The 26,416-nt window shown below is 50.9% G+C and overlaps 1 protein-coding gene across 1 annotated transcript; it reads right to left on the bottom strand.

The window, feature by feature from the left end:
* LOC134420897 (hydrocephalus-inducing protein homolog) lies at positions 1-25,695 on the bottom strand. The gene is made up of 10 exons (XM_063161305.1): positions 25,666-25,695; positions 23,750-23,884; positions 22,112-22,311; positions 19,363-19,487; positions 17,886-18,090; positions 16,567-16,702; positions 12,671-12,894; positions 10,690-10,757; positions 8,294-8,526; positions 1-6,666 (listed from the first exon to the last, which is right to left on the bottom strand). The coding sequence occupies exons 1-10, from the start codon at positions 25,693-25,695 to the stop codon at positions 6,373-6,375; spliced, it is 1,650 nt and encodes a 549-aa protein (XP_063017375.1). The 3' UTR covers positions 1-6,372.
* Between the last annotated feature and the right edge of the window lie 721 nt (positions 25,696-26,416).

Genomic DNA, 26,416 nt, shown 5'->3' with positions numbered 1-26,416 from the left:
TTTTGCAGTAACAAATCAACAAGGTGCAATTTATTGATTATAACCACAGTTAAATATGCATTTGGTTAAGGGATCCGGGGAAGAGAAGGGTAGGACAAGGAAAAAAAAAGGGAGGAAAGAAGGTCAGGGAATGGGGTATAGCTACCAAGACGTGATGTCTTCGGGATCCCGCCGCCGAAACTCACTGGTACACGTCTTGGGGAGTTCTCAAAGGACAGTCGGGCCGAACCCCAATATATATACTGTTCTTGGTTCGGGGAAGGTAACTGAAATTAGGTTTCCATGGAGGGGAGAAGTCCATTGTTTTCATGGCCGAATGCTCACAGGTACGTTAAGTTTTCCCCCTCCCTGAGTTGGGAGGGAGTACAGTCCCAGTCTCTGGAAGGAGATTGCCAGAGGGGTGCCATGGGGGTGCCATGGGGGTGTCAATAGGGTGCCAGAGGGGTTCTTGGTTCCTTGATGAGGGGATTCGCACCTCTGTTGGTCTGTCACGGTGGTTGAAGACAGGCAAGAGGGGTCTTCTCATGGAGCGGGGGGGAGCCACCCCAGAGCTCAGTCCAGCCAGGTCAGGAGTTTGGAAGAAAGTCCAGTTCAATTGTCCAGAAAAGGGCAGCATGCCCCCTTCGAGTACAGCATGGCGTGTTCTGCAAACATCACTTGTGAACACACTAGATAAGCAGGAGACTTTCTTTCCCAACCGGCTCAGCACTTTTAACTCTTTGGTAGTCTTTTCTCATGACAATTGTGAGGCAAAAAATGAAGAATTTTCGGATGGACTTCTACACGACCCCGTGACTCACGATTGTCTTGAGGAATCTTCATCAGCAGAGCTCTAGAGTGTCTTCGAAACTTGTTGCACGTTGGTAGCATGACCCCGGAAAAGTAGGGATGACGGGAGAGAGGGGATAAAAGGGGAAGAGAAGGAAAAGAAAAAGGGAAAAGGGGAACCAACAAACATAAACATAATTATTATTGATCATCATAACAACTTCACACGTGGTTATTTTTTATAACGATTTCAAAAAATTATGATTAATTTTAACAATTTCAAAAAATATTCATCACTGAAAGCAATATCATTTGTTTAACAATTTCAAAATGATTAAAACAAATCACAAATAATCAAAACAACAAACAAATCATAATAATATCATCGTCTTTTAAAATTATTTTCCAAAAATTAAAGTAACTTTCTGCAAATCATACTTGATATTTAAGAAGTTGTTCTAAAGCACATATGCTTGATTCATAACTGTTTCGTATCAAGTGTTTTGGGGACATCTATTGTATTGAGTACATCAGCTAAGCGGTGTGCATTGACTACAGCTGACAGTCTCTTAAGCTTTTTCATCATTCTCCAATTCAAAATGAATAGGGCTGCTGACAAGATAAAGCCAAGCGTAACTAGGATCAAAAGAACAACAATTGGATGGCACACACTGTTCAGAACACCTGTGGCAGTAGGTGACCACCCAAAGAGAGTATCCCACCACCTATGCTCAGCCTCTTGCTTTACCCTCTCCATAACCCGGTGTATTTGTCTCACGTTGTGATGAACAGTCACCAGGGTCTTCTGTCCTCCCTCCTTGATTTTCTCGAGGATGTCAATCAGGTCTTGATGGAGCAATAGTTGTCTCACGAGGTTGAGGTTCATTCTAATAGGAGTGGGCATCAGCTTCTGGATCAGCGTGTAGTTGGATTGCAGTAGGTGGTGAGAAGTAACTGGAGCTTCATAAGAGAAATCGCATCCTACTATCTTAGTAAAGTTACAAGCACAAAAATTTGAATGATTCTTTGCATCTACTACAACATCTTCTACAAAGACAGAATCACATGTGGTTCTAAAGCATGCACAGCCATTGCCGATGTATATAAGAGCTGTCTGGGTATCCTCATGTGGACCAATCTTGAAATGACAGATATTTTGCTCTATGTCTAAACAAATATTTGATCTATGATTGCATTGCTTTCACAGATGAACTCTTGTTGTTCTTGGACAACACAAGTTTCCAGGTTAACAGTTTGCCATTTGTCATCGACCTGACGGGCCCATCCCCTATGTTCAGTAGGATAGAGAACAGCTCCGTCATGGTTTAATCCTAATGCAATAACAGGGAAGACCAAATGTACAGAGGCATTGCGTATGGTTAGGACAAAAGCAGTGGCTGTGTTTGAAATGGGATCATAGGTAAAGTTCACCAGGTTCCACCAGGATTGGAATTCTCTTTCAAATTCAGTGGCACTGTCCCAGATTATTTTCCGAATTTCTGTGGGGAATGTGCCTTCCTCCCCCTCTCTTATAATTGCAGCAGAGACAGATTGCATCTACAATTGTGCCTGGATACAGCTGAGGGCTAAGGAAACATTGTTCTGTGTAGCACTAAGTGCATCAATTACCAATTTGTGATCATCCACATTCACTCTTTCCCAATTTGGTAATATGCTTGATAGCAGTCTCTGGTGTGTTCGCAAAAGCCAATAAGAATGACTGCAGTAGTTGCTGTAATTTGGTCAAATCTCTAATTGTGACAGCCAATTTATTCAAGTTCAATTAATTTACATGTAATGTATAATATCATCACCTGGTGTTACCATAAGGGGAAGGAAAAACATTATTTCTGTTGTTCATCACTAGTGTTATCATGGTTTGTCAGGTCTTCATGTCCCTCGGAGTTTTTCTGAAAAAGTAAACACAACAGACTCTGCCACGAAGAGGCAGAAAAGGTTAGAACAATGGAATTGCCAGAGAGGTTTTGAACAGCAGTGGTACTTCCCCTACAGCAGCAGAGGGTCCACCAAAAACAGGTTGTCCAGGGTAATGCCCTGGGTTCTTAAAATCATCTGCTCCCTGTAGTGAAGGAATTGTGCTTGGAGCTGTCTGGCAAAAAGCAGTGATTTTGGAACACTCATTTACCCCCCATCTATAGTAAGAGGTGTGAGAAGTCCATTTAATCTTTTCACCTTCTGCCCTATCCTGCACACTTTTGACAGTAAAGTGAGAAACATTACCAGATTGAATTTCCTGTGGGTTTAGGAAAATCCCAAACCATCCCTGCATTGCTTTTACAGTATTATCTCCTGTAGCTCTTTTAAAAGCATCAGCCTGGAGCAACCCAAATATAAACATAGCATAGGACTTGGTGTTAATACAGACAAGAAAGTAATTCTGTCCCTCACTTTGGAAAATACTCCAAACAGTTAACAGTTCCCCAACCTGGGCATTGTCCTGTTCCTCTCTGTTAGCAGAAGTGGGGGAGAGAGGAGGGGTTGCTTTAGTCACAGAGGCAGGTTTATTTTGGCTGCTACCCAAGCTCCCAGTTTCTTGGATTGCCCAGTTCTCCTCCACCTTCCTGGGAGCCAAGCCAACCACAAACACCCCTTCCCAGGTAGTGTACCTTTTCTCAGCATCTTTGAAACCACAGGAATAAAACCCAACAGGCTTTGTCAGACCCTCGGGACCCTGCTGCCAAATGTTTACTGAAAGTTGTGAGGAGGCAAATCCCCACTCCACCTGAAAGGGGTCTGTAGGATAGATAGGGTCCAGTGCTTGGTGAGCTGTCACTTCAAGAATCAGCAATTGCAATGTTTCCTTCTGAGAAGAAGTCCAATCCCATTTTATTCTTTTTCTCAGCAAGTCATAAAGGGGAACAAAAGGGTCATTCTGGTTACTAAGAAGTTTATCTGGTCTTTCTATAGGAGACAGAGCTACTATGGTTTTCTGAAGGAGAATTGCTGTAGGTTTAAGTGTTCCTGGAAGCCTTTGAGTTAAAGAGGTCATAATTTCAGGCTTTACAGGTGATTGGATTGGAGATTCAAAATCAGGAATTAATTTCTTTTCATGAATCAATTGCAGGCAGCCGGATTTGTGAATGTTTTCCAGGAGTTGGTCAAGGGTACCAACCAAAAGGTCTCTCCTTTCCAAGGGGTTAAGTTCCCCTGCCCAATGAGCTGTGTGCTGTGGGACCATGGGATGCGTCTGTCTGCTGTTGTTGGGAACACCCCATGTCTCCAGCACCCGCTGGCTCCTTGTTCTGACAAGAGAATCTGATGTCCCCCAGTGAGAGACACTTGACAAATGTGTTCTGTTTCAGATTTTTGGGGGAGAAGCCCGTACTGCTTTGCAAGTTTTGTTAATTCAGTAGCAGTGTACGGGATTTCTTTAGTGGTTTTGTGCGGGCTAAAATCTTCATTATTGATATAGTTGTATTCTGTTTTAATTAGAGGTTTTATGTTGTTACAGCAGTGTTTCCCGCAATTTTTCATCAGGGTTAATTCTGTTTGAGAACAATTTTGACTAGTGTGAGGAGTTTTTTCTCCTCTGTTTCTTTTGAGGAATCAGAGTTCTGTGAATTTTTAACATGTTCCTCTCTCAGGGCAGTCCGTAACAAGTTATTTACATTTCTTTCTTCATCCAATTGTTTTTGCAAAACTTAAACTAGGTTTTGGAGGGAGTCTATGATAGCATTTTTCTCACTTTTTCGCTTAAAGTGAGTTTCTATGGCTGCTGTGAGACAGGCACCCAAGACTGAGCAGAGGATGGCTTTATTTTTGCCCAGTTTAAATTTTGTTTCATGTTGCAAAGAAGATATTCTATCAATAACATTTTCTAAGTTAAACCAATTGCAGTTTGCCCATTCTTCTCCCCCCGGAAAAGGTGTGGCATTGTGTTTAGCAAGCAGAGCATAAAATTCAGCTTTACCTTTTGCACTGAAGTTTTTAGTCATTTTGTGAGGGGACCAAAGCTACACCAGGGAGTTAACTTAAGTTACACAAATCACACAGCCTTTCCACTGTCCCCTTGCTTCCCTGGGTAGTTGAAGAGACAGAATCAGTCTGGGAGGCCCTGTGAGGTTGCTTCAAATTTGTCTCTTCCTTCCCAGACAGTACAGATACGCACTCACATGAACACACACACACAGAAATGTTTTCTTTGTGAGGGGACCAGAACCTAGAACAGGGAAAAAGCCACTCAGCCTTCGCTGGGCCGCCCCTCGCTCCCTGTGTAGGTGAAGGGACAATATCTGTCTAAAAGGCACTGCTTAATTACTTCAAGTCTGCCCCTTCCCTTTTAGACTGTCCAGGTACACAAAATACAGCAGTAAAAAACAGTAACAGGTTCAAATTCACCTCAAAAACAACAGTAACAGGTTCAGATTCAATTCAAATACAACAACAACAACAACAGTATCAATATCGGTATCGATATCAGTAACAGCATCAATATCAGGATCAGGAGAAGTATCAGTGCCAGTGTTCGTGCCGGTAAAATCAGTATCAGTAATGACAGTAACAATTTCCCCTGCTTTTGCACCGAAAAAATCTTTTGTGTCAATTCCGGAGCCTGTGTGCTCAATCGAGCATGAGATTTGGCTTCGGCGTGTGTAGTCTTTAAGAGGTTACAAACTACACAAAACCTGCAAAATCTCACTGGCTGCTGGAATCCTTGTCCGTGACGCCAATTATGTGAAGGTCCGCCCGAAATAAACGGGTGACGAATGATTTTTGGGTGCAAAAATAACCAACAAGAGGCACAGGTGTTTTGCAGTAACAAATCAACAAGGTGCAATTTATTGATTATAACCACAGCTAAATATGCGTTTGGTTAAGGGATCCGGGGAAGAGAAGGGTAAGACAAGGAAAAAAAAAGGGAGGAAAGAAGGTCAGGGAATGGGGTATAGCTACCAAGACGTGATGTCTTCGGGGTCCCGCCGCCGAAACTCGCTGGTACACGTCTTGGGGAGATCTCAAAGGACAGTCGGGCCGAACCCCAATATATATACTGTTCTTGGTTGGGGGAAGGTAACTGAAATTAGGTTTCCATGGAGGGGAGAAGTCCATTGTTTTCATGGCCGAATGCTCACATGTACGTTAAGTTTTCCCCCTCCCTGAGTTGGGAGGGAGTACAGTCCCAGTCTCTGGAAGGAGGTTGCCGGGGGGGTGCCATGGTGGTGCCATGGGGGTGTCAATAGGGTGCCAGAGGGGTTCTTGGTTCCTTGATGAGGGGATTCGCATCTCTGTTGGTCTGTCACGGTGGTTGAAGACAGGCAAGAGGGGTCTTCTCATGGAGCGGGGGGGAGCCACCCCAGAGCTCAGTCCAGCCAGGTCAGGAGTTTGGAAGAAAGTCCAGTTCAATTGTCCAGAAAAGGGCAGCATGCCCTCTTCGAGTACAGCATGGCGTGATCTGCAAGCATCACTTGTGAACACACTAGATAAGCAGGAGACTTTCTTTCCCAACCGGCTCAGCACTTTTAACTCTTCGGTAGTCTTTTCTCATGACAATTGTGAGGCAAAAAATGAAGGATTTTCGGATGGACTTCTACACACCTCAAGCACCAAAAACAAGGCCAATCAATGATATCATTCCTGGTGCCTTTAGAAGAGGGCCCAGGACCGTGCTGGGCTGGGAGCAAACGTGCTTTTCACTACAGGCTGCTGCCCAAGCACTGCTGTTCTCGTGTCCAGCTGGCACAACATGAGGGCATTCAGCAGCACTTCTCCTTGGCAGCTGCAGCCAGCACAGCCTGGGCAAGGCAGTGCCTGGGGGAGGCCAGGCAAGGGCTGGTACCTGGCTGTGATGATCAGGGCTGCCACTCCCTTGCCAATACCCTCCAGGTCCACCAGCAATCTCCGGTAGAACTCCATCACCGTGTTGGAGCACAGGGTCACCTGGTGGAAGAGAAGAACTGTCAATTCTTCCTTCCAAAACCTCATTACCCACGGGTGATATCCTCCAGTTCCTGAGGGAGGATTTGCCCTTCATTCTTCTGCTGCTCCATGTGTAGAGCACAGTCTCAGAGTAACAAAAGCCTTCTGGCAATACCGCATTTGTTAAACACACCTTGCTATCAGGGCACAGGTCAGCTACATTAAAACATTAGACTACAGCTCCATGCACCACTGCATTCAAATTAAGGGGCCAATTTCTCAGCTGACTACAAAGACATCCATGCAGAGGAAATCTGACTTGACCACAATGAGTTCAGCTTTACAGCAGGAGGCTGAGGGCAAAGTGTGGCCCAGCAGGTGCTGGGCAGTTCATGGCTGCCCTGGGACCCCGAGCCCGGGCTGGCTCTGAGAACTCCGGCCCCACGCCAGGAGTGGGGAACTGCCCCAGGGTGGGCAATGACCACAGGCAGAACCCTCAGAACTGCCCCAGGCTGGGCAATGACCACAGGCAGAACCCTCAGAACTGCCCCAGGCTGGGCATTGACCACAGGCAGAACCCTCAGAACTGCCCCAGGCTGGGCATTGACCACAGGCAGAAACCTCAGAACTGCCACAGGCTGGGCATTGACCACAGGCAGAACCCCCAGAGCCTCTTGCTCTACACTGCAAGAGACAAGCCACCAATGGCACCAGGCAGAGGAGAAAGGAGGAGGATCTGTGTCTTGAAATTACACAAGAAAGGGTTTATTCCAAGCAAAAGGATCGGAGCCAAAAGAGCCCTGGACACTCCTGTGAAAGGGCTTTTGTACAGACACAAATCAGGGGGTGGATACAAACAGCAAACCAAAAGGGAATCCTCAGGGGAGCACTGAAGGGATTACATCAAGTGTCTGGGGCCACTTTGCGTAGGAGGGTGGGGAGGATGGCTCACTTGGGCCAATGGGGCCTCCAGGAACAGGGGAATTCCAAAGGGGCATTGCAGACAGGGATTGGCTCCAGGTTAAATTGGCAAAGAAAGTTGGGGAACAAAAGGGGCTGGGTTTGACAGGCAGGGAAAGAGCTGGAACAAGGGGCAGGGAATGGCATGAGGGACAGCTTTGAGGGAGGGTAAAACCCAGGGATAAACTAACTCGGGGACAACACAGGGTACAACAGAACAAACCACTTAACAAGGAATCAATACAATAAATTTGAACTGCTACACATGGCTGCAGATTTTTTTGTCTCCACTGGAGCTTCCTGCAGTGAACACAAATCATTCTGCTCCCCAGGAGGGGGGAAATGACACCAAGAAGAAAAGCTCACTGCTTGATACAATGACATCTCTCTAAAAGCCACCTTCTGCCCTCATCCTTGCTCTGCCCCGTTGCAATCAAATCGCTCTCAAAAACACAAGAATGGTTTCAGGCCTTGACCATAAGGTCTGTGAGCTCAGCATATGATTTTGGAAAGCAAGCAGTGCTCCTTGAGGAACATCCCGACTAAGCCAGCCAGCAGAGGCCTCCCAGCAGTGCAGATCTCTCAGTGCCAGCATGCTCCAAGCTGGCACCAGAGCTAAAGCCCTCCCACCCTGCAGTGCAGCTCCAGCCCTGGTGCTGCAGCGGCTGTGGCCGGGCTCTTGCCGTACCTCGATGTCCTGGTGTCCCTGGGGGAGGATGGTGCCTCCGCTGGGATTGATGGTGAACTCCCTGGGCTCCACATGCAAATGGATTCCCTTGCTCCAGGCCGGGTCGCTGTCCCTGCGGATCTGATCCACGCTGTCCACAGCCGGCTGCGTGCCATCGTCCGACATGCGGAGCTGGAACGTCAGGGGCACCGCGGAGCTGCTGGTGAGGCGGCAGCGCTGCGTGTAGGGAAAGCCTGGGCAAGGACACAAATAGCCATTCAGGCACCCAGCAGGGCATGATCCTGGGGGCAAGATCCTGGCACGATCAAAGTGGGATTGGAGTTGAGCTTTTTATGATCTGAACTACAGCTTACCCAGAAGCTGCGTGAGGAATTAGTCGTCACTTAGTTCCCTTTGACACAGATTCCAGACTGCAGCCTTGAAAATGCCCACTCCTAGCCCTGCTGAACACTGCAAGCTTCTCTCTTTGGGATGGGGATAAGCTCCCTCACCTGCCCCAAACCAGCACCAGTTCTTTCTCAGTGATGAGTGTGCACCCAGACCCAGCATTTACTCTGAGAATTCAAGCTGTCCAATTCCCTGCTCAGCCTGCCAACACTCCCACCTTTTTCAAGACATATAAAGAGTGAGTTGTCAGTGAGAAGAAGCTACAGCAAAAGAAAGTGAGGATGGGATCAGCAACTAGAACGTGATGCAAAGCACCCTAATGCAGCTTCTCTCTGCAGGATCCTTAAGGCATCTCTTGCTTTGGGCCAAACAGACTGAGCACGTGACAGCTCAGAGCCCACTCAGCTGGGGGCACAGCCGAGCCTTGCTTTGAGATTAGCAATCAGGAACCAGGTCCCACCTCAGCCCACAAACAGGGACATCACAGCCGTGCTGCGCACTGAGAGTGCTCCCTGCAAGGGTTTACCCCGCTTTGGCTCTGAGATTTGCTTTCCATCCTGCAAAGCCAGAGATACAGCCACTCATGGTGGGGATGTCCTGCAGAGCGCGCAGAGCAGCCACAGCCTGCTCTGCACTGCACATCTGGCTGGGCTGGCCAGCTCTGTGGGGAGGAGACTTCTCCCCAGGCCTGCTCACCAAGAGTCACTGGGACACAGATGGGGAGGAAAAACAACTGCAGCTGCAGCCCAGAGCTTCTCTGTGCCCATCCAAGTGACCACTGCCAGCTCCAGCAGGGACTCCAGCAGGGAGGCAAGAGAGGCACAAAAAGGACAAACCCAGATGTCAAAACCTCCAATGAGACTGAGGCCAGCACATGCAGACAACAGTCAACAGTTACAAAGAAGCAAAGATACAACAGCTGCCTTCAGCCGAAGAGCCCTTAGGCATGAAATTGGATTCAGCAGGATCAGTCTCCTGCTTCAGACCCATATTTCCATCTGTTGCCTTTCTTGTTTCATTCCTTCCAAAGTCAACTTGACAAGCACCTCCGTGGTGATGCAGGCTGGGGAAGAAGCAGCTCAAGAAAGGCAATGAGTTTCCTTCAGAAGTTCATGAACTTCATTTTTCTGGCTTTAGGCTTGGCAGTGAACGGTGCCCTGGGTCTGGGAAGGGGGACAGGGGTTCTGGGGGGTTTTGGGCGGTTTTGGCCCTGGGCTGGGCCTTTCCCTTGGGGGTTTTTGGGAGTTGTGGCGTGATGCCGTGGGCGGCTGTGCAGTGGGAGCTGAGGCTGGGCAGGGAGCGGAGCTTCCCTTCCTCCCGCTCGGGGGTCGCAGCTCGGCCGCTGCTGCTGCGGGAGGTTTGTGCTTGGCCCGGGGCTGCCCTGGCTGCAGCTCAGCACTGGCACCGACCCTGCCTGCCTGCCCCGCTGCTGCTGCTGCTGCTGCTGGGCACTGCCCGCATTCTCCTGCCCTCTGGGGCTCTGCAAAAGGAGCATTTCCTCCTTCCCTTCCCTTCCCGCACCGGCTGGGGGGGATCCCTGCCCTGCCAGAGCCCACAGCTCCTCCTGCTCTCACCAGACCTCCACCAAAGGGGAAAAACAGGACTTGGCATCTGGGAAATGTCTGTTCTTGCCTTCTTGTCTGTGCTCTCCTGAGATAGTCTAGCAAAGAACTGTTATTCCCTTTCCCACAGTTTTGCCTGGGAGCCCTGTCATTTCAAAGGGATAATCATTTGGAGGGAGGGGCTCACCTTTCCATTGCAGCAAGATTCCCACCTTCCTTGGCAGACATCTGTCTTTTAAAGCAGCACAGAGACACCAGAAAATTCTGCCTTTCTATTCCTTGCTTCCATTGGATCTCACAATGGCAAAATGCCCCCTGAGCAGCAGCAGCAGCAGCCCTGCAGTTCACAGCCTGAAGAGGCTGCTGGGGCAGAGCAGGAGTGAGGGATGCTTTTCTGTTGGAAGGCACAGATCCCTGAGGCTGTGTCCCAGCCCAGGGAACACTCACCAAAGGAGATGTCCCCGAAGTCGAGCTCAGCGAGGTCGAAGTGTAAACTGGGTGCAGTGACGCTGCCCCTGCAGGCCGAGGACAGAGCAGGCAATGGCTCGGTTAAAGGCATTGCACAGGTCCGGCTGTCGTGGCTCGGGGGCACAAAACCCGGGCTCAGGGCACCCTGGGTTTCCAACCAACACAGCCCCGTGTGCTCAGCACAGGGCCCTGGGCACAGGAGGCAGCTCCAGCCAAGGGGCAGCAGCCAACAGCCCCTGATGGGCTCTGGGCACAGGGCAGGCAGGAGAAGCCCCCGGGTTGCTGGGGGTCCCATGAAGGACCCTGAACACACACCCAGACATGGCTCCGTGCCTCAGTTTCCCCATCTGCAATGGCATGGACATCCAGGTGTCCCCACTAACTTCTGTAAGCAGCCCTTCCAGCCACAGCTTCCCTGCTTTGCTCCTTCTGAGCTGCAACTGCTGCTCCCATGGAGGAGCTTTCTCAAGAGAGTTTGACCCACACAATCATTACAGACACTGTTCTGAGACACGAATCCAGGGCATTCCCAAAGATCCTCTGAAAAGAGCAGCAACAGTTCTACCCAGGGCACAGATGAATCCTAGGGAAAAGGACCAGCTTGTCAGCAGTGCACCAGCTGGCACAGCCAAGAGCAAGAGCTTCAACAACCAAACTTGGCTGTCCTGAATTTAGCACAGCCCCTCACCTGCCCTTGAACTCAGCAGACACACTCCAAAAGCCACCAACATCCACTGAAATCAGCACTTGAAGCTGCACAACATTCACCAGTTGATTTCATGGTTGATGCCAATCAGTGCCCACTCTGCCTTTTGGTTCAAAATCAAGAACCAGTGAGCTGTGTCCTCTATTGTACTCACAGGACTGCCCCTGGCTCTGCTCTGCACATCTCAACAAGAGACACCTGCCCCTGCTCAAGGAGAAAGCTGCTTATGCACAAACACCCCATGGCCATTTTGGGGGAGGGACAGAGGAGAATCAATTATTTGATGGTGAAAGGTTCCCTCTTGATTTCCAAATGTAAAAAGCAGCACTTTTCCTTCAAAAACAAAGGCAGCATCATTGTTTCTCCACTATGGGCACACCTGCTCACCACTTTTCTCTTGCTAAGGAATAACTTCCTTGTTCTTCTTTACCCATCTCCCTTATCTCATTGGTATCATCCAGTGCAGATTGCTTTCATTTCTTCACTGCCTTGAGCCAGTGCCGCCCAAGAGCAGCAGCCCAGCTCCAAAGCTGCAGAGCAGCTAGCATCAGCTCTCCTGCTTCCACTCCATTATCCTGCAGCACATGGCTCAGGCTGGCAGGGACAAGGCCTCACGCTGCTGTGGTGCTGAGCACTGAGCTCTGCCTCCCCTATGATCCGCCCTTCTCCCTGTGCCTGGGCCAGGATTGTCTCTTGCCCTGGCATCAGCCCATGGGATGGTGCCCAAGTCCTTGGCACAGTTCCTGACTCCCACATCAGCGCTTTGCTGGCTGTGCAAAGGAGGCACCAGAGCCCTCTGTGCACAGGAGCTGGGGGCACAGCTTGTGCCCCACAGCATGGCCATGAGAGGTGAGCTGAGGCTGCTGCTGCCCATCTGGCACGGAGTATTCACACAAGGTTTTACAAACACTGCTGCTGCTGCAGAATCAGCCAGGCTGGCCCATCTGCAAAGCCCTGGGGGCCTTGCTGGGTGTTCAGGTGGGACATCCCAGAGCAGCTGCTGCCTAAAGCTGATCCATCCCACTGCCTGCCATGGCCCAAGGCACACGGAGATCCCTGCAGGGAGGAGTCATTCCAGCTCCCAGCTACCACACAGGGCAGGAGGCAGCCTGACACTAAAGCAATGCCAGCGGCAGAGCAGAGATTCAGACCTCAGGAAACACCTTTTTCCTCTGCTCCACCCCAAAAGGAGGCAGGTGGGGGATGTCCCAGAGACAGCTACAGATGTGCCCACCCAGCTCCCAGGGTCCTTACTTGATGGTCAGGATGGCAGGCCTAGGAGATCCAGCCACACTGAACTGCAACTCCTCCTCAAAGCTCCCCAGCACGGTGGCTCTGAAGGAGATCTGCACAGCCTGGCTCCCACCTGCTGCAATGATGCCCTCCTCGGGGGCAAACTTGAAGAGCAAGCCCAGGTTGGTGGCTGAAGGGAGACAGGTGAAGGGAGCATCAATAGCTCCTTGGTTCATCAGTTTCACCTGCAGCAGCAAGAAAGCAAAATGGAAATACGTGTGGAATCTTCCCTTCTTGTGAGTTATTGTCTAATGATGCAATGAACACCCAGAAAAGGCAGAAGGTGCTTTGTGCTGCTGAATGGCACAAGTCCAAAGATAAAACAGGACAAGTTCTGCCTTTGGGTTTTCATGCAGAGCAGTGGCAACTCCACAGAACTGCAGTCACCTTGGGCTTATCCCATGGACACAGAGCAGTGCCCCTCTGCTCAGCAGCACCAAGCGCATTGAGAGCTGGTGCTGAGAGCAACGTGGGCTGATTGCAGCTGCCTAGGGAATCACCCCAGAGCTGCTGCTGCCCCAGTGAGCACAGCTCCAACAGCACCATCTGCTCATTCACCTTTTCCCAGACCATGAAAACAATACCTTGAGAATGAGGCATCAGCATCAAAACAACCATCTTTTGGTGAGAACACTCAGCATGTCTTTCCCATCCACAGCCAAGCTTTTGAAAGTGTCTGCCGTGATGCAGTGCCTCATGAAGTTTTGCAAGCTTGACTCTACTGGGGGAGAGGCAAATAGGTAGAAAAACCCTTTGCTTTATTCCCAGGAACACTTTTCTCTTTCTAGAGCCAGAGATGCACCGAGGCTGAAGTGTGCAGAGGGACTGGTCAGCAAGGGAGAGAACTCCCAAGGATTTCCTGTGATTGCAGCAATAAGCAGAAGACACTTGGCTGGGAGCTGTTGGCAGTGGGCTGAAGCTCAAAGGCAGCCAGTTTGTTGCAGCTGCTTCTGCAGAGCCCAGTCCAAAGGTGCCTTGTGTCTGGCACTGCCACACAAGCCTCTGAACATGCAGCTTTGGGAGACAGTGTTGGTTTCATGTGCCAAGGGGTTGTTTTGCAGGAAGCCTCCCAGCTGATCCCTAAGGAAGGCTGCCCAAAAGAAGGGACTGGGGCTTCAGGAACAACTGACACACCTTTGTGACCCCCCAGATTTGAGCAGTCCATCAAATATTCCCTGCTCACAGCTGCCTAGGTTGGCAGCAAGTCCACAGCTGCACCAGGCTTGCTGCTGCCTCAGGAGCCATCAGGATCCATCCCAAGCCCTGCTGCTCACCTCACAGACATGGGAGGTGTTGATGAAAACATTCCCAAGGTTCAGAGTAGGAGAGCTGAGTTCAACCAAGGCTCCTTGGCCTTCCCCTCTGAGCTGCAGGGGCAGCCTGCTCTCATGGCCTGGGGAGAGATGTCCATTGCAGTACAATCATTCCCTCTGCTACACTGGATTTTCCAGGCTGCCTCAGTGCTAGTCCCTGACTCTGAGCTGGATGCAACCAGCTCCTGATGCTGCAGGAGAAGATATGGACCCTTCTCTTCCCTCAGGACATATCCCCTGAGGCTGACTTGCAATTTCTAACCCATTCCCTGGGCTGCTTTCCAATTTGAGCCACCAGTTTGCTGAGTTTAAAACATCTCTGGTGCCTGTAGTGACAGGTCAAGGAGTAATGGGTAGAAATGGAGAGAAAGGAGATTTAGGTGAGGTATTAGGGAAGAAATTTTTCCTGTGAGGGTGGTGGGGCACTGGAGCAGGTTCCCCAGGGATGTTGTGGAGGCTCCAGCCCTGAAAGTGTTCCAAGCCAGGCTGGATGGGGCTTGGAGCTCCCCTCCTAGGGGGAGGTGTCCCTGCCCATGGCAGGGGCCTTGGCAGTGCATGATCTTTAAGGTCCATTCCATCCGTACCATACTGTGATTCTGTGGTTTCCTTCCCATGCACCTAGAGGAGCTTTGAAATCATTCAGTGAAGGCACAAAGCTCCTACAGAGTTTGGCAATTCCCAAACTCCCTGGCCCAGGAGCACAGGACTTTGTTGCCCAAGTGCTCCCCTTGTGACACTCAGCACTGTGTTCTATTGCCACAGACTGAGAGCTGCAAGGTGACAACTGCCACACAGGGAGAGAAGCAGCTGCTGGCCAAGGCTGCTCCCTCTACCAACAGCCCGGGCTCAGTGGGGCTCAGCCCCCTCTGCTCTGCTGCTGTCTGGGCACTGGGAGGTGGTCCAGGCTCAGGGAGCCCATTTCTAACTCAGCTCCTGCTTCCTGATGATGGATCCATGGCAAATGGAGCCATCCTGGAGGCCAGGCACCTGCAGGGGCTGAGTGCTTGTTCACTAAAGCTGTTCTGCTCTGGAGCTCTCTGGCCTTTGAGGGAATGCTGGCAAAGCCATGGCATGAAAACCTCTCCCTGCACTGCCTGGGCTGTTCTGGGATCACTCAGGCACACACAGCATTCTGAGCCCTGGCCTGGCACGGGAGACTCCCTGGGAGCTGCAGGGCCAGGGGGGATGTGCCAGCACTGCCCTGCTGACCAGGGACCCTTCCCAGCACTTCCATGGGAGCCCCGTGGGCTCAGGCTGGCACCATGGCTTCACTGAGGGGGAGAGAGGCAGGGCAAAGGAGCTGCACCTGAGATGCTGCAGTAAGCCACACTTCCATACTCCAGTGCTTCCAGGGGTTTGAAGGTCACCTTCATTTCAGCCAAACAATTCGGCCCAATTTCTCCCTCCTGCAGCAGAAAGAGACAGCAAAACATTGCTCTGCAAACTTCACATTGCTTCTTTTCACCACCCTCCTGTAAGCCTTTGTTTAGAGTATCACTGATGAGTGAACAGCACAAGGAGCCAAGGAAACACTCCAAACCCAGCCCAACACAGCTCTCAATGCTCAGCTGATCAGCTCCCACTCTCCACAATATTCCTGCTGCTCTGACACAAGCTCTTGGGCACATCATGCTGCTGTCAGCTACAGTGGGATGCAACTGCCACTGTGCCCTGCTGGCTCTTGGCCTTAGATGGACCATAGCTGTAACCAAGAAGAGAACATGATCCCCTTCCTTGGAAATAAAAATATTAGTTTAACCTGTACTGAAAGAAAGCAGAGGCTGGGATTATTGTAGGGTTTACTCCAAGATGAGAAGGGTGTTCCACTGTGCAGACACCAGGCATTCATCATCTCTCACAATGCCAGTACTCAGAATAAAGGCTCTGGTCGATGGGAGCATGTGGCAGTTTGCTTGCATCACCAGAAAAGGAAAAGGTTTTCTGTCCCTGTGTGCAGGACAACTCCAAAGGCCCATTTCAGCCTTCCACCCTGGTGTCCAGGCTCACAGATGACACTGGAAGGGACACTCAGAAATAGTGCAAGGCATGGTTACAGGAGGGGATGGCATTTCTGTCATTAACCTTGGGCTGAATTTGGCCTCCTTTTGCCAGAGAACAATTGCAAGCTTCAGGTCAGTGTGTGAGCTGGCAGTGCTCCAACAGCCTCTGCTGAGCCCCACGTGTGGGGGGAGCCCCTGCCTACAAGAACTGCTCCCTGGGACACTGACAGGACACGCAGGCAGTGCCTTGAGCTCGAGCCTGGCAGCAGAGCTGGGCTTTGTCAGGCTCCCAGCCCTGCCTGGAGCCTGCAGGGCACAAATGCTTTCAGCAGCGAGCCCTGCAGCCTCACCAGAAACTCCATGTCCTCCCTGCCAGCACATGGAGCCAGCTGAGGATCTGCCCAGTGACCGCAGCCGGGGAAGGGGTGGGTGTAGGGAGTAGGGTGGGAGGAGGAGGAGGAGGAAGAGAATGTTCTGAGCTATCACTTACCATTGGCTCAAGGAAAAAAATGTCATCAGAGAACAGCATGGGGTCTTCTTGCACCTTTGCCATCTTCTCCTGGTCCATGCTGCTCAGGAGGGCACTGTGATCTCCACAAAAGCCCTTCACCTTCTCTGTTTCTTTCTCCTCTGGGAAGTTTTCCTGGGGCACCTCTTTGGGCGGCCGCAGCAAACACTGCCTGCAGCCCCAGGGAGAGACAAGGCCAGCAGATGGTTTCATGAGCCACAGATTTGCAGAGAGAAGTGTCAGCGCAGGAGAGCAAAGCACCTGGGGAGGAGCAGCAGCAGCAGCTCCCCAGCAAAGGCTGAGCCCAAGCCACGAGGGTCCCACAGGGATCAGAGGACAACTTGCTGTTCCCCGGCCCAGCAGGGAGTTTCACTCCACCCTTGCAAGCTCAGCAGAGGTTTGCAAAGCCAGCATCCCTCCAGAGAGCCTCCTGCCTCAAAGCCTCTGCCACAGCTGAGGGAGAATCAACCAGCCATTTCAAGTGGCTTTTCCTCCCACTGAGCTGCTCGGGGGGGCACAGAAAGATCACAGAGCACCCACTGCAGCATTTCCCTGGCAAGGGGAGACAAAGCTGGCTTGCAGCTACGTGTTACCAGCATCACTCTTTGTTTCTTCCATTTTGGACCTGCCCCGTTCCCTCCTCTGCCTTTCACAAGAGCATCCCAGAGCATTCCACAGGAAATTGATGAATTCAGGCACCGAATCCCTTCGGGGACATTCAAGTTTTTATATGCAATATGCATGAAAACAGAGGCTCTGAGAGGGGAAGGAACTTTTCTGTGCAGGAGGGAGACAGCAAACTCCGGGAGAGACCTTTTCATGAGCTAGAGCTTTTTGGATCCCATCTCAGTGCACGGCACTAGAATGTCCTGAGAGGGAAAGGATCCTGCACTATCTTCTCTCACAAAAAATCCTCTCTGCTCTGAGAGCACAAAACCTCTCTGACAGCAGCACAGGGACACACTATCAGCCCGCATGGGCAAGGAGCTTTTGAAGGAACTAAAGGGAAAAAATAGGGTGTATCACCTTTGGAAAGAGGGACTGGCAACTCAGGAAATGTCTACGGATGTTGCCAGGTCAGGTAGAAACAAGATAAGAGAGACAAGAGCACAATTAGGACCTGAGGAAATCCAGTCATCACAATCAATCTTTCCTTCCCAAAATGCCATCCCTGGTTGGAGTATAAATGACCTGGAATGCTGAGTGCTGAGCTCCTGAAGCCCAGGGACACACACCCCAGTGCCAGGCATGGTTCACTTGGCCAAAACCATTCAAAAGCACCAACATCCCCTGAGGCCACTCGTTAGTTTCAGTCTTGGGCCTGTATCCCACTGAAATTCATCTTTCAAACCAACCTCCTCTTCTCTTCATTCTCTTCTTTCTCAGCAGCAAAAGCCTTCCACTGGAAGTGGGCTGTGATGTTACTCTTGTTTTCAATGAACAGGGTTCTGTGGCTTGACATGGTGGTGAAAGTCCTGTCAAACTCCATGGAATTTGTGCTCAGCCCAACGATGACATCTACAGCTTCTCCCTGGAGCTTTGTGTGGATTCTTTCTTCACCTGGAACAAAGCAAAGGGGAGTCTTTGCTCAGCTCACTGGCTGATGGAAGCACAAGGAACAGAGCAAAGCACAGGGCACAGAAGAAAGTGTCCCAGTTTTGCGCTGAAGGAGCAGTTCTGTGGACCACTCCCTTGATCACATCCTTCAGCTCTGTGTGTACAGCGTGAGGATGTCCTGGGCACCTCCTAAAACACCTTATTTCTGAGGGTGTTTGTAGAGATTTGGCCCCAAGGGGACAGGATGGACAGGGAGATTGGTCCATGTGCTCCGGTGACCCACTCAGATCACCAGGATTTCTGCATCCAAGTCCTTCAGGTGACAGGGCTGAGGAGCCCTGCTCAGTCCTGCCTTGCCCAGGCTCTCCCCGAGCATCCCAGGAGACTCCTGTCTCTCCTGATCCCTTGGATCCCTTCTTGCTGACCAGCAAATATGCCTGGGGGCAGGTGGGCAGCAAAAGGAGGCCCAGAGGAACAAGTGAAGTGACAGCCCACAGCAGGAGGGGACACAGGTGAGGAAACACAACCAGCCTGGCTCTGCAATGTGACAAACCACTACAGAATGAGCACCATGAAAATCATCTCCCTGTCCAAACCCACAGCCACATCAGACTTTAAATATTTTATATTGTTCTGATCTGAAAAACCAAGCTGGAGCTTTTCAGATCAAATAAGAAAGGGACAAAGGAAAGACTAGTGAATACAGAGCAGTTTCTATATTCTACTGAATGGGATCCCTCAGTCTAGAAATCAAATGGGAGATAGATGTGAGAGGCTTGCAACAGCTTGAACAGCCTGGGAAATGGGGTCAGGGAAGAATTCGTTTTGATTTGTCACAAAAAAGGAACTTGAGGGCCTGAAAATGTTGTTAGGCAGAAACTACATCTATGTGTAAGGGCCACATAGAAAAAGGGCCTGTGACAAGCCAGTGGAGAAGCAGCATATGGGACAGAGGTGTGCAAGAAATCCATTGCATTGGAGAGAGTCTGATGGAGACCTCACCTACAGCACTGCCCAGGAATCAAATAAAACTTCACCCAGGCATAGCCACATGGTAGTGGAGAATCAGAGTTCCTCCTTCCTCCACTCAGCAAGTCCCAGCAAAACAGCAGTCAAAAATCTTTGCCTTTCTCAAGCCCCTAAACACCAAGCAGTTCTCAGTTTGCTTTGGGGTAAGGCTGAACAGGGGAGGCACCTCTGGAGGCAATGCAGGGGATGGGACAGCAGGGAGCCATGTGCAGAACTGTCCTGTGCCCTGCAGGGCCCAGCACTCACCTGAGCTGCAGCACACGGCCAGGGAGCCGCAATGGGCACCGCTGGCCAGCGGGTGAAATGCCACTGTCACCTGCACGGTGTCACCAGCGCCCAGAGCTCCTGTGGCCGGCACCACGGAGAAAGGACTGCAACACAGAGAGAGGGGTCAGGCCTGGGGACGCCTGGCCATGAGATTCCTGCTGCACTGCAGCTCCCTGCAGCTCCCTTGGGCAAGCAGGGAGCAAACCAAGCACAGGCAGCACAAGAGACAGAACAGACAGGATCACAAACAGCCACTGAGCCACTGCTGACAAGATCCTGGGGGTTAAAGGGCCTCAGCTCCCCATACTCTGCATCCAGCTCTCTGCAATGAGGCTCAAGGCTCCCACTGCCAGCAATCCCATCAGAGAATGGTTTGTGAAAAGCACAGAGAGGGTTCAGAGCTATTTGCATGCACAACTTGACACTGACTGCCTCAGGAATTTCTCTTTTCGTACTGCCTATAAATCGCATCTCAAGAGATGCAAATGGTAGGGCACTCCCTGTCCTGGGAGATTACAGCCTAGCAATCAGACAGGGAGAAGGAACTTTTCCCTGAAGACCAAGGAATAGTTCCTGTTGAATTTGCAGTGTGCTTCTTTGGTTTATTTTAATTTGAAATCCTCATGATTTAGCCGAAAAAGGGCAACTTTTCTAAGCATTTCAATGAAAGCTGCTCTAAGAAAAGGAGTAATCAAAACTCTGAAAGAGTGCAAATGCAGATTAGAGCAATACAGTGACATGGAAACCCAAAAGGACAATGCCATTTACAGTCTGAAGGGTCCAATCCCAGCTAAATGAAGCACCATGAGCAGGAGCACATCAAGGAGGCAGAACCGGAGGTTTCTGTGTGTTTACCAGCAATGCAGTCTGGGACTCTGGGCTGTCATGCAGGCTGGTAACTGTTTGCTTGGCCCAGCAGAGAAACTCTGTGCAATGTGTTGGAAATAATGATGCAGATGCGTTGGTGCACTTTGGATTTAACAGGAGCAATCAGGATTTAGTCACCAGGTAAACAGCTCTTGCCTGACAAACACAAGACTCTGTGCTTTGATGCTCAGGGACAGCTCAGGGGAAATGTGCTTCTGCCCAGCAGCTGCTGGGCTTGGTGCCCTTCTACAGCCCCAGTGAGGAAACAAAAGTTCCTGGCCTTGGTGCTTTGTTGCTGGTCAATCTGTCACATCAAATGTGTTCTGGGGACTTTGCTGATGAATGCATCACACACAAAAACAAAGAGAACATCTGGCAAGCTGAACTTTGTTCATGTCAGTAGTAACAGCTGATGAACTCGCTTCAGGTTCTGCTCCTTAAGGACCTCTTGCTGTAATTATGGGCTGACCTGTTCCCATTGCCACTGGTGAGAACATCACTGCTGGCTGATGGAGAAGCCTTGGGCCAGCAATGTTCATGTGCAGGACGTGAGACTTTGGAGGGAGGGGAGGAAAGACAAGGCCCCAGCAGCCCCAGAGCCAGATCAGTGCTCGTGCTCCTGCATCTGCCCCGGGGCTGATGCCAGCACTGCTGCAGCTCTGCTGGGGCTGGGGGGATCAGGGCCTGCTGGGGGCAAGGCACAGCATTCTGTTCTTAGTCTTTGGCCAGAAATTTCACTGCAATAGAGAAGCTGCCAGTTAGGGGAATCCCTGGCCAGGCTTCAGCACTACCTTCCATTCCATTCCCTTCCCACTCCTGCCCCATGTTACATGCTCCTGCCTTCAGGTGGCAGGATGGGAATAACATTCCAGGGATGACTTCAGGGCTTGCCTGAGATACAAGGTGTCTTCTTCTTTTCAAATTATCAGGAGAAGAGGATCCAGCCAAGTTCAGGACTCAGCTGTCAGGACTGAAAAACTGAGTGCAAATCAGCCCCCGCATCGCCTCCATCCCTGGGCTCTACCCACCAGACTCCTCTGTTCCTGCTGTAGCAGTCATCTCTCACACACACCTGGCTCCCCAAGACCCAAAGACACAAGCTCCACAGCTAAACTTAACTCCTCTGAATTTCAGCCAACACCACTAAACTGTTCCCTGAGCCCACAGCTAGAAGAGCTGTGAAGGAGACATCCCTGACACTGTAAGAACCAAATTAAAATCGCTGTCAAGAGATGGGCCTGGAAAGCTAAATTTTGGGCTTTTCTCTGTTAATTGTGAGCTGCTCCTTAAGACACTTCTCATCCTGTTAGATCCATCCTCTCAATGAATCACTACTGCACCTGACAGGCAGAAAAGATAAGGTATGGAGGGGGTTTTAAAAGGTTGTTTTCTTCTGCTTTTATAACTAGGTCCATTGACATGTTTGTTTTCTTGTATGGCATCTAAAGACAGGTCCATGTCTCCCAATGGCACCTTGCAACCCCCAGACACTGCTCTTGCTTTGAGCAGTGTGTTTGCTCAGATGATTTCCAGAGGTCCCCTCCAGGACCACTGCAAAGCCACGTGCCTGTGGCCTCCCAGAGAATGGCTCTGTTTGGCTGACAGTGCTGAGGAAGCATTTCAGAAGCTGCTTGTGCTCAGCAGGGTGCAAGCCGGCTCCCAACATGTTCCAGCAGCCTCCAGGAAATCTGGGACACAGAAAGCTCCAAGGCCACTGAAAGCAAGAGCAGATGCCTTCCATCCTGCTCACTTCCAGCCAGGCTGCAGGGCAGCAGATCCGGTGCTTGGTTCCTTCTGTAGCTCTTTCCCAACTCCGCTCTCACCCAAAGGTGTTTGCACAGGGACAGATGAGCTGCCTCACCTCTGGGTTCTCAGCTGGTACCGAGCTGCCCGGGCACCGACATTGCGCACCAGCAGAGTCTGCTGGGTGCTGACCTTGACTGGACACTTGGAGAAGTCCAGCTGGGCAGGGAAGTTCAGCACAGCTCGGGCACCAATGGCCCGAATTGGCACAACGATCCTTTCCCTTGCAGTGAGGCACACCAGCTCGTGGCAATAATCCTGCAGGAAAAGAAACTGGCTCAGCACAGGACATTTAGTGCCATCCCCATGGCAGAAGAAAAACCATTTCCTATACCCCTTCCAGGGCATCAATTTACCTATTGCACCCTCACATGAACACTAAGTTCTACTACTATGTCACATTTTAAAGGCACCAGTGCACTTTGCAAAATCTGTCTCAGTGGCATTCAGCTCTTGTGTCACTTGGGTCATAGAGATAACAGCCCTAGGCCACCATCATTTTTACTCTAAACTTTAATGATGTTAAAGAATTCCTAAGCCCCTTCTAAGCAACATGGAGCTGGGGAACACAGGACATAGCTCTTTAGGCTTCTATATTCCCACTGTCTGAGAATAGGACAAAGTGTTCAACTGACTCGAAGCAGCAAAAGGAAGAGGAGAAAACAGCTGCACCCAAAGACATCCTGCACCTCTGGCCTGGTGCAGAAACATCAGTTGCCTCACAACTCCCCTCTAACTTTGCCTGTCCAACCAAGTCAGGAGAAGAACGGTGCTAAGAGGTAGCAGGATGCTGTTGGAAAGGGCCTCTCTTTGTTCCCTGCAAGGCTTCCTCCCTTCCATGCCACGCCCTCAACCCTTCTGTATGAACAAGCCTCCAGATCAGAACATGAACCCTCCAGATCCCAGCACTGAGATCAGACTTGCCAGGGCCTCAGCACTGCTGTTCAAACCTCCCCGCAAAAGCACCTTTGGCACGGAACGGGTGCCAGCTGACAGAGCAAGCACAGGGACAGGCATGAAGACAGAGCCCCAGCAGTGTCACTGCCATGGCCTCTGGGCTCACAGCTCTGCCTGCAGCTTGTACCTGCCCTACACCAGCTCCTTCAGGCAGGTGTCCAAGTGCCCTGCAGCTCAGCAACCTCCTGCTGACCAAGGGCACCCAGGGCCCAGTGTGCCTGTGCCAGGCCGGGCTCACGGGCACAGCACATCCTCTGCCCTGGCCCTGCAGCTGTGCCATGCTCACTTGTGCTCTGGGACAGCACAGCTGCAAGGCTGCACAACAGAGGGGGTGACAAAGCACCGGCTTTGCTCCAGCCCAGGGGCAGGCAGGGAAGCTGTTGGCAGTCCAGGAAGGAGGAAAGCTCTCTGACCTCTTTGTTCCTCTGGTGTTTTTCATCAGAATGAAACCCCTTCCACTGGACCTAGAGATGGCCCAACATCTATCAACACCCCTCTGTCATTTTCACCCTGTTTCCTGTGCATTTTCCCTTGGCAATGCTCAGCAATGCGCAGGGAGGGGAAGCAGAGCCTGTCAGGCCTGGCTGCAGTGCCTGCCAGCAGTGCCAAGGTGTGACTGGCGGCAGGTTGCTTGCCCACGCCTGGAGCCCAGCTCACAGCATGCAATGGGCTGGAGCCAGAGTGCAGGCAAAACAATGGCTGTGGAGATCATTGTGTGCTTTGGCTCCTCCAGCCTCACCCTGTTCTTGCTGGGGGTGAAGCGGATGCGCACAGGGGCAGAGGCGCCCGGCGGCACGGCACGGTACGCATCGCTGGAGCTCACCAGCTGGAAGTAAGGGGAGCTCTCCATGGAGACCTTCACCACGTGAAGAAACTGCAGCAAAGACATGAAATTATGATTTTGCCACTTGTGGAAACAGGACGAGAGGAGACCTGTCCATGGCCTGCTAACATCCCTCCCCTGCCCCTTTTCCAAAGCACTTTCAGCTGAGCAGGCACAGGCACATCATTCACAAGGCTGAACTTGAATCCCTTCTCTCTGGCTCCAGCATTTTGGCCAGGGGCAGTAGGGCAGTGCCTGCTGGGAAGGAAGGGCCGAGCAGGTCAGCACCAGCAGGATGGAGACACAGCACCTGAACCAAGTCACCTGCATATTCAACAAGGCCAAAAAACCTGCTGGCTTCTGCCTGCACACAGCCATGAAGTGGTCATGTTCCAGAGGGGGAATGTGCTACCTAAAAGCAAACCAGCCCATTACTGTGGGGGAAGGAAGAAATTCCCTTCCAGCAGATCAGGTTTGGGTAGGGACCTTCTGGGGATACAGTCAGGCAGGCAGAGCAGCAAGACAGGAGACCAAACACTGTGGTCTTACTGAGAATAAAAGCAAACCTGAAAAGCAAAAGAAGGAATGAACACAGCAAGACAATCCCTAAAACAAGGAGATGGCAAAGAGAATTTAAATGGGCAGTAAAGCAGCAAGCAAGAATCATAAAACCATGAGAGCAACCAGCTTGCCAAAAGTGACAGAAACACAGACAGGCGGTGGCTATTGACCGTGGGGCTTCAGAGGCATTTTCTGCCTGGAGAAACAGGACCAGCACTGACTGACAGTGTGGTTCCAGTATGCAAAGCCAATCTTGGCTCTCCAGGGCTTCCTGCTGCCTGTGCAGGCAAGCTGGGCTGCTGGGCATTCCTGCCTGCAGCCAGCAGGCCAGGTTCGGCCCTCTGGGGTACACGTGCACAGCACACATGCATTTTCTAGCACACTGATCTCATCAACCCCTGAGCACCAAAATGCTCTCCAAAAGTCTAAACCAGGTGATTTGGACTCCCTCCTGTCTCCTCCCACCAGCCCACTCTTGGCACAAGCCTCACTTGAGAAAATGTTTCCCGGACTGAAATTCAAATGGTCTCAAGTTTTCCTCTTTACAGTGGAACACAATTGACATTTTTCAACTTTTTCCCTCTCAGCTCTCTTGGGAAACTGCAAAACAATGCCAATTTCTTCAGGTGAAGGTGGAAACCTCCAGGAGCACATGGCTTTGGATGTGCTGTGCTTCTGCAAAGGGAAAGCAGAGCACCGTGTTGCTTTTGGAAAAGCTGAGCAGAGCTGGATGGAGCTGAGCAGGAGCCTCAAGTGGCACCTAAAGGCCTCTCACTGCTTCTGCTCCATCACTCTGATTGCAGGGCTCTTTCAGAACACGGTTCCTGCAGGGCCAATGCCATTAATGAGAAGTGATTCCAGCATAAAGTGCAGAAGGCTCAGCCCCTGAGCTTTGGCTGTGAGCTGCACAAAGGGAGCCAAACTGGCAGAGATTCCTACCAGGAGCCAAGATTAACCAAGGACACACAGGGTGTGCTATAGACCCAAGGCAAAGCATGAGAGCAGGGAAGAACTGCACAGCCCTCAACATTCCAGTCAATCCAGAGCTTTCAAGAGAAGGAAACTCCTTTGGGATAGACACCATCAATGCCTGGCCAAAATATGGGGACAATTCCCAGCACAGGAAGATTTCCACCATCTTGCAGAAGAAGGTGCTAAGACATTTTCTTCTGCATGTGCTGCAGCAGATAACTTGCTTTGCTGTACACTCAGGGAATGAGAGCACTCTCCTCTTCCAGCACAGCGTCAAAGCTCTGGGTGCCAGCACTTACCTTGTCCTTATTCATGAGAGACAGCACCATTTCCGACACCTCCCGAGCGACAAAGTTCTGAAATACCAGCTCTGGTGGGGAAACCCCAAACCAGCTCTGTTTCGGGGCAGCTGACGGCAGCTGGAGAGGAGAGAGAGCAGGGAGTGCTTCAGCTGCTGGGAGGAAGGTTCATGCAGGAGAATCTTCCACTGATCCCCAGTGAAGTACAGACTCTGAGGGAGCACGTCTGCCCAGCCCACACTGGGCAAACAGTGGCTCACCCACCTCTGCTCTGAGCTCATCCACAGCTGCTGGGCCACACAGAGCAGGCTCAAGCCAAACTGCTCTTTCTCCAGGTTTCTTTCTCCAGAATGCCAGGCAGCACTTTCCTAAAACACTGCCCTGTGCCCATGCGGTCACAGAGCTCTGGGGCACTGACTGAGCACTCATGGAGTAAGTAAAACCCATGAATTTACAGGAGACTCCATGGGAAAGGATATGGGATGTCTTTTGCTCTGAGACAGGGAAACCGAGGCCCACACAACTGCAAATATCTTTTTTGCTCTAGAACTTAGACATCAGTAAGAAGAGCACAGGACCAGAGCAGGTGTGAGAGATGAGGTGACATTTGGCTGAAGCCAAATGGTTATTAAGCAAAAGAATGGAATTTGTTGGTTCTGTGTGTTATTTGTGGTTTAGATTTGTTCAGGTTGGTTTGTTGAGTGTCACAGTGAGAGGGACAGGGTTGAAGACCTGACCAAAAGGAAGGAGG

The sequence above is a fragment of the Melospiza melodia genome, chromosome 7, assembly GCF_035770615.1.
Source record: "Melospiza melodia melodia isolate bMelMel2 chromosome 7, bMelMel2.pri, whole genome shotgun sequence".
NCBI lineage: Eukaryota > Metazoa > Chordata > Aves > Passeriformes > Passerellidae > Melospiza > Melospiza melodia.
The sequence above is the reverse complement of the archived record's forward strand: the minus strand, read 5'-3'. Positions and strand labels throughout refer to the sequence as shown.

Coding starts and splice junctions, on each gene's coding strand:
- LOC134420897 (XM_063161305.1), bottom strand. CDS start 25,695: ATGGTGCTGTCTCTCATGAATAAGGACAAG. Junction 19,488..22,111: donor TACCAGCTGAGAACCCAGAG/GTGAGGCAGCTC, acceptor TCTGTGTTGCAG/TCCTTTCTCCGTGGTGCCGG. Junction 10,758..12,670: donor CCTGCCATCCTGACCATCAA/GTAAGGACCCTG, acceptor CTCGGCCTGCAG/GGGCAGCGTCACTGCACCCA.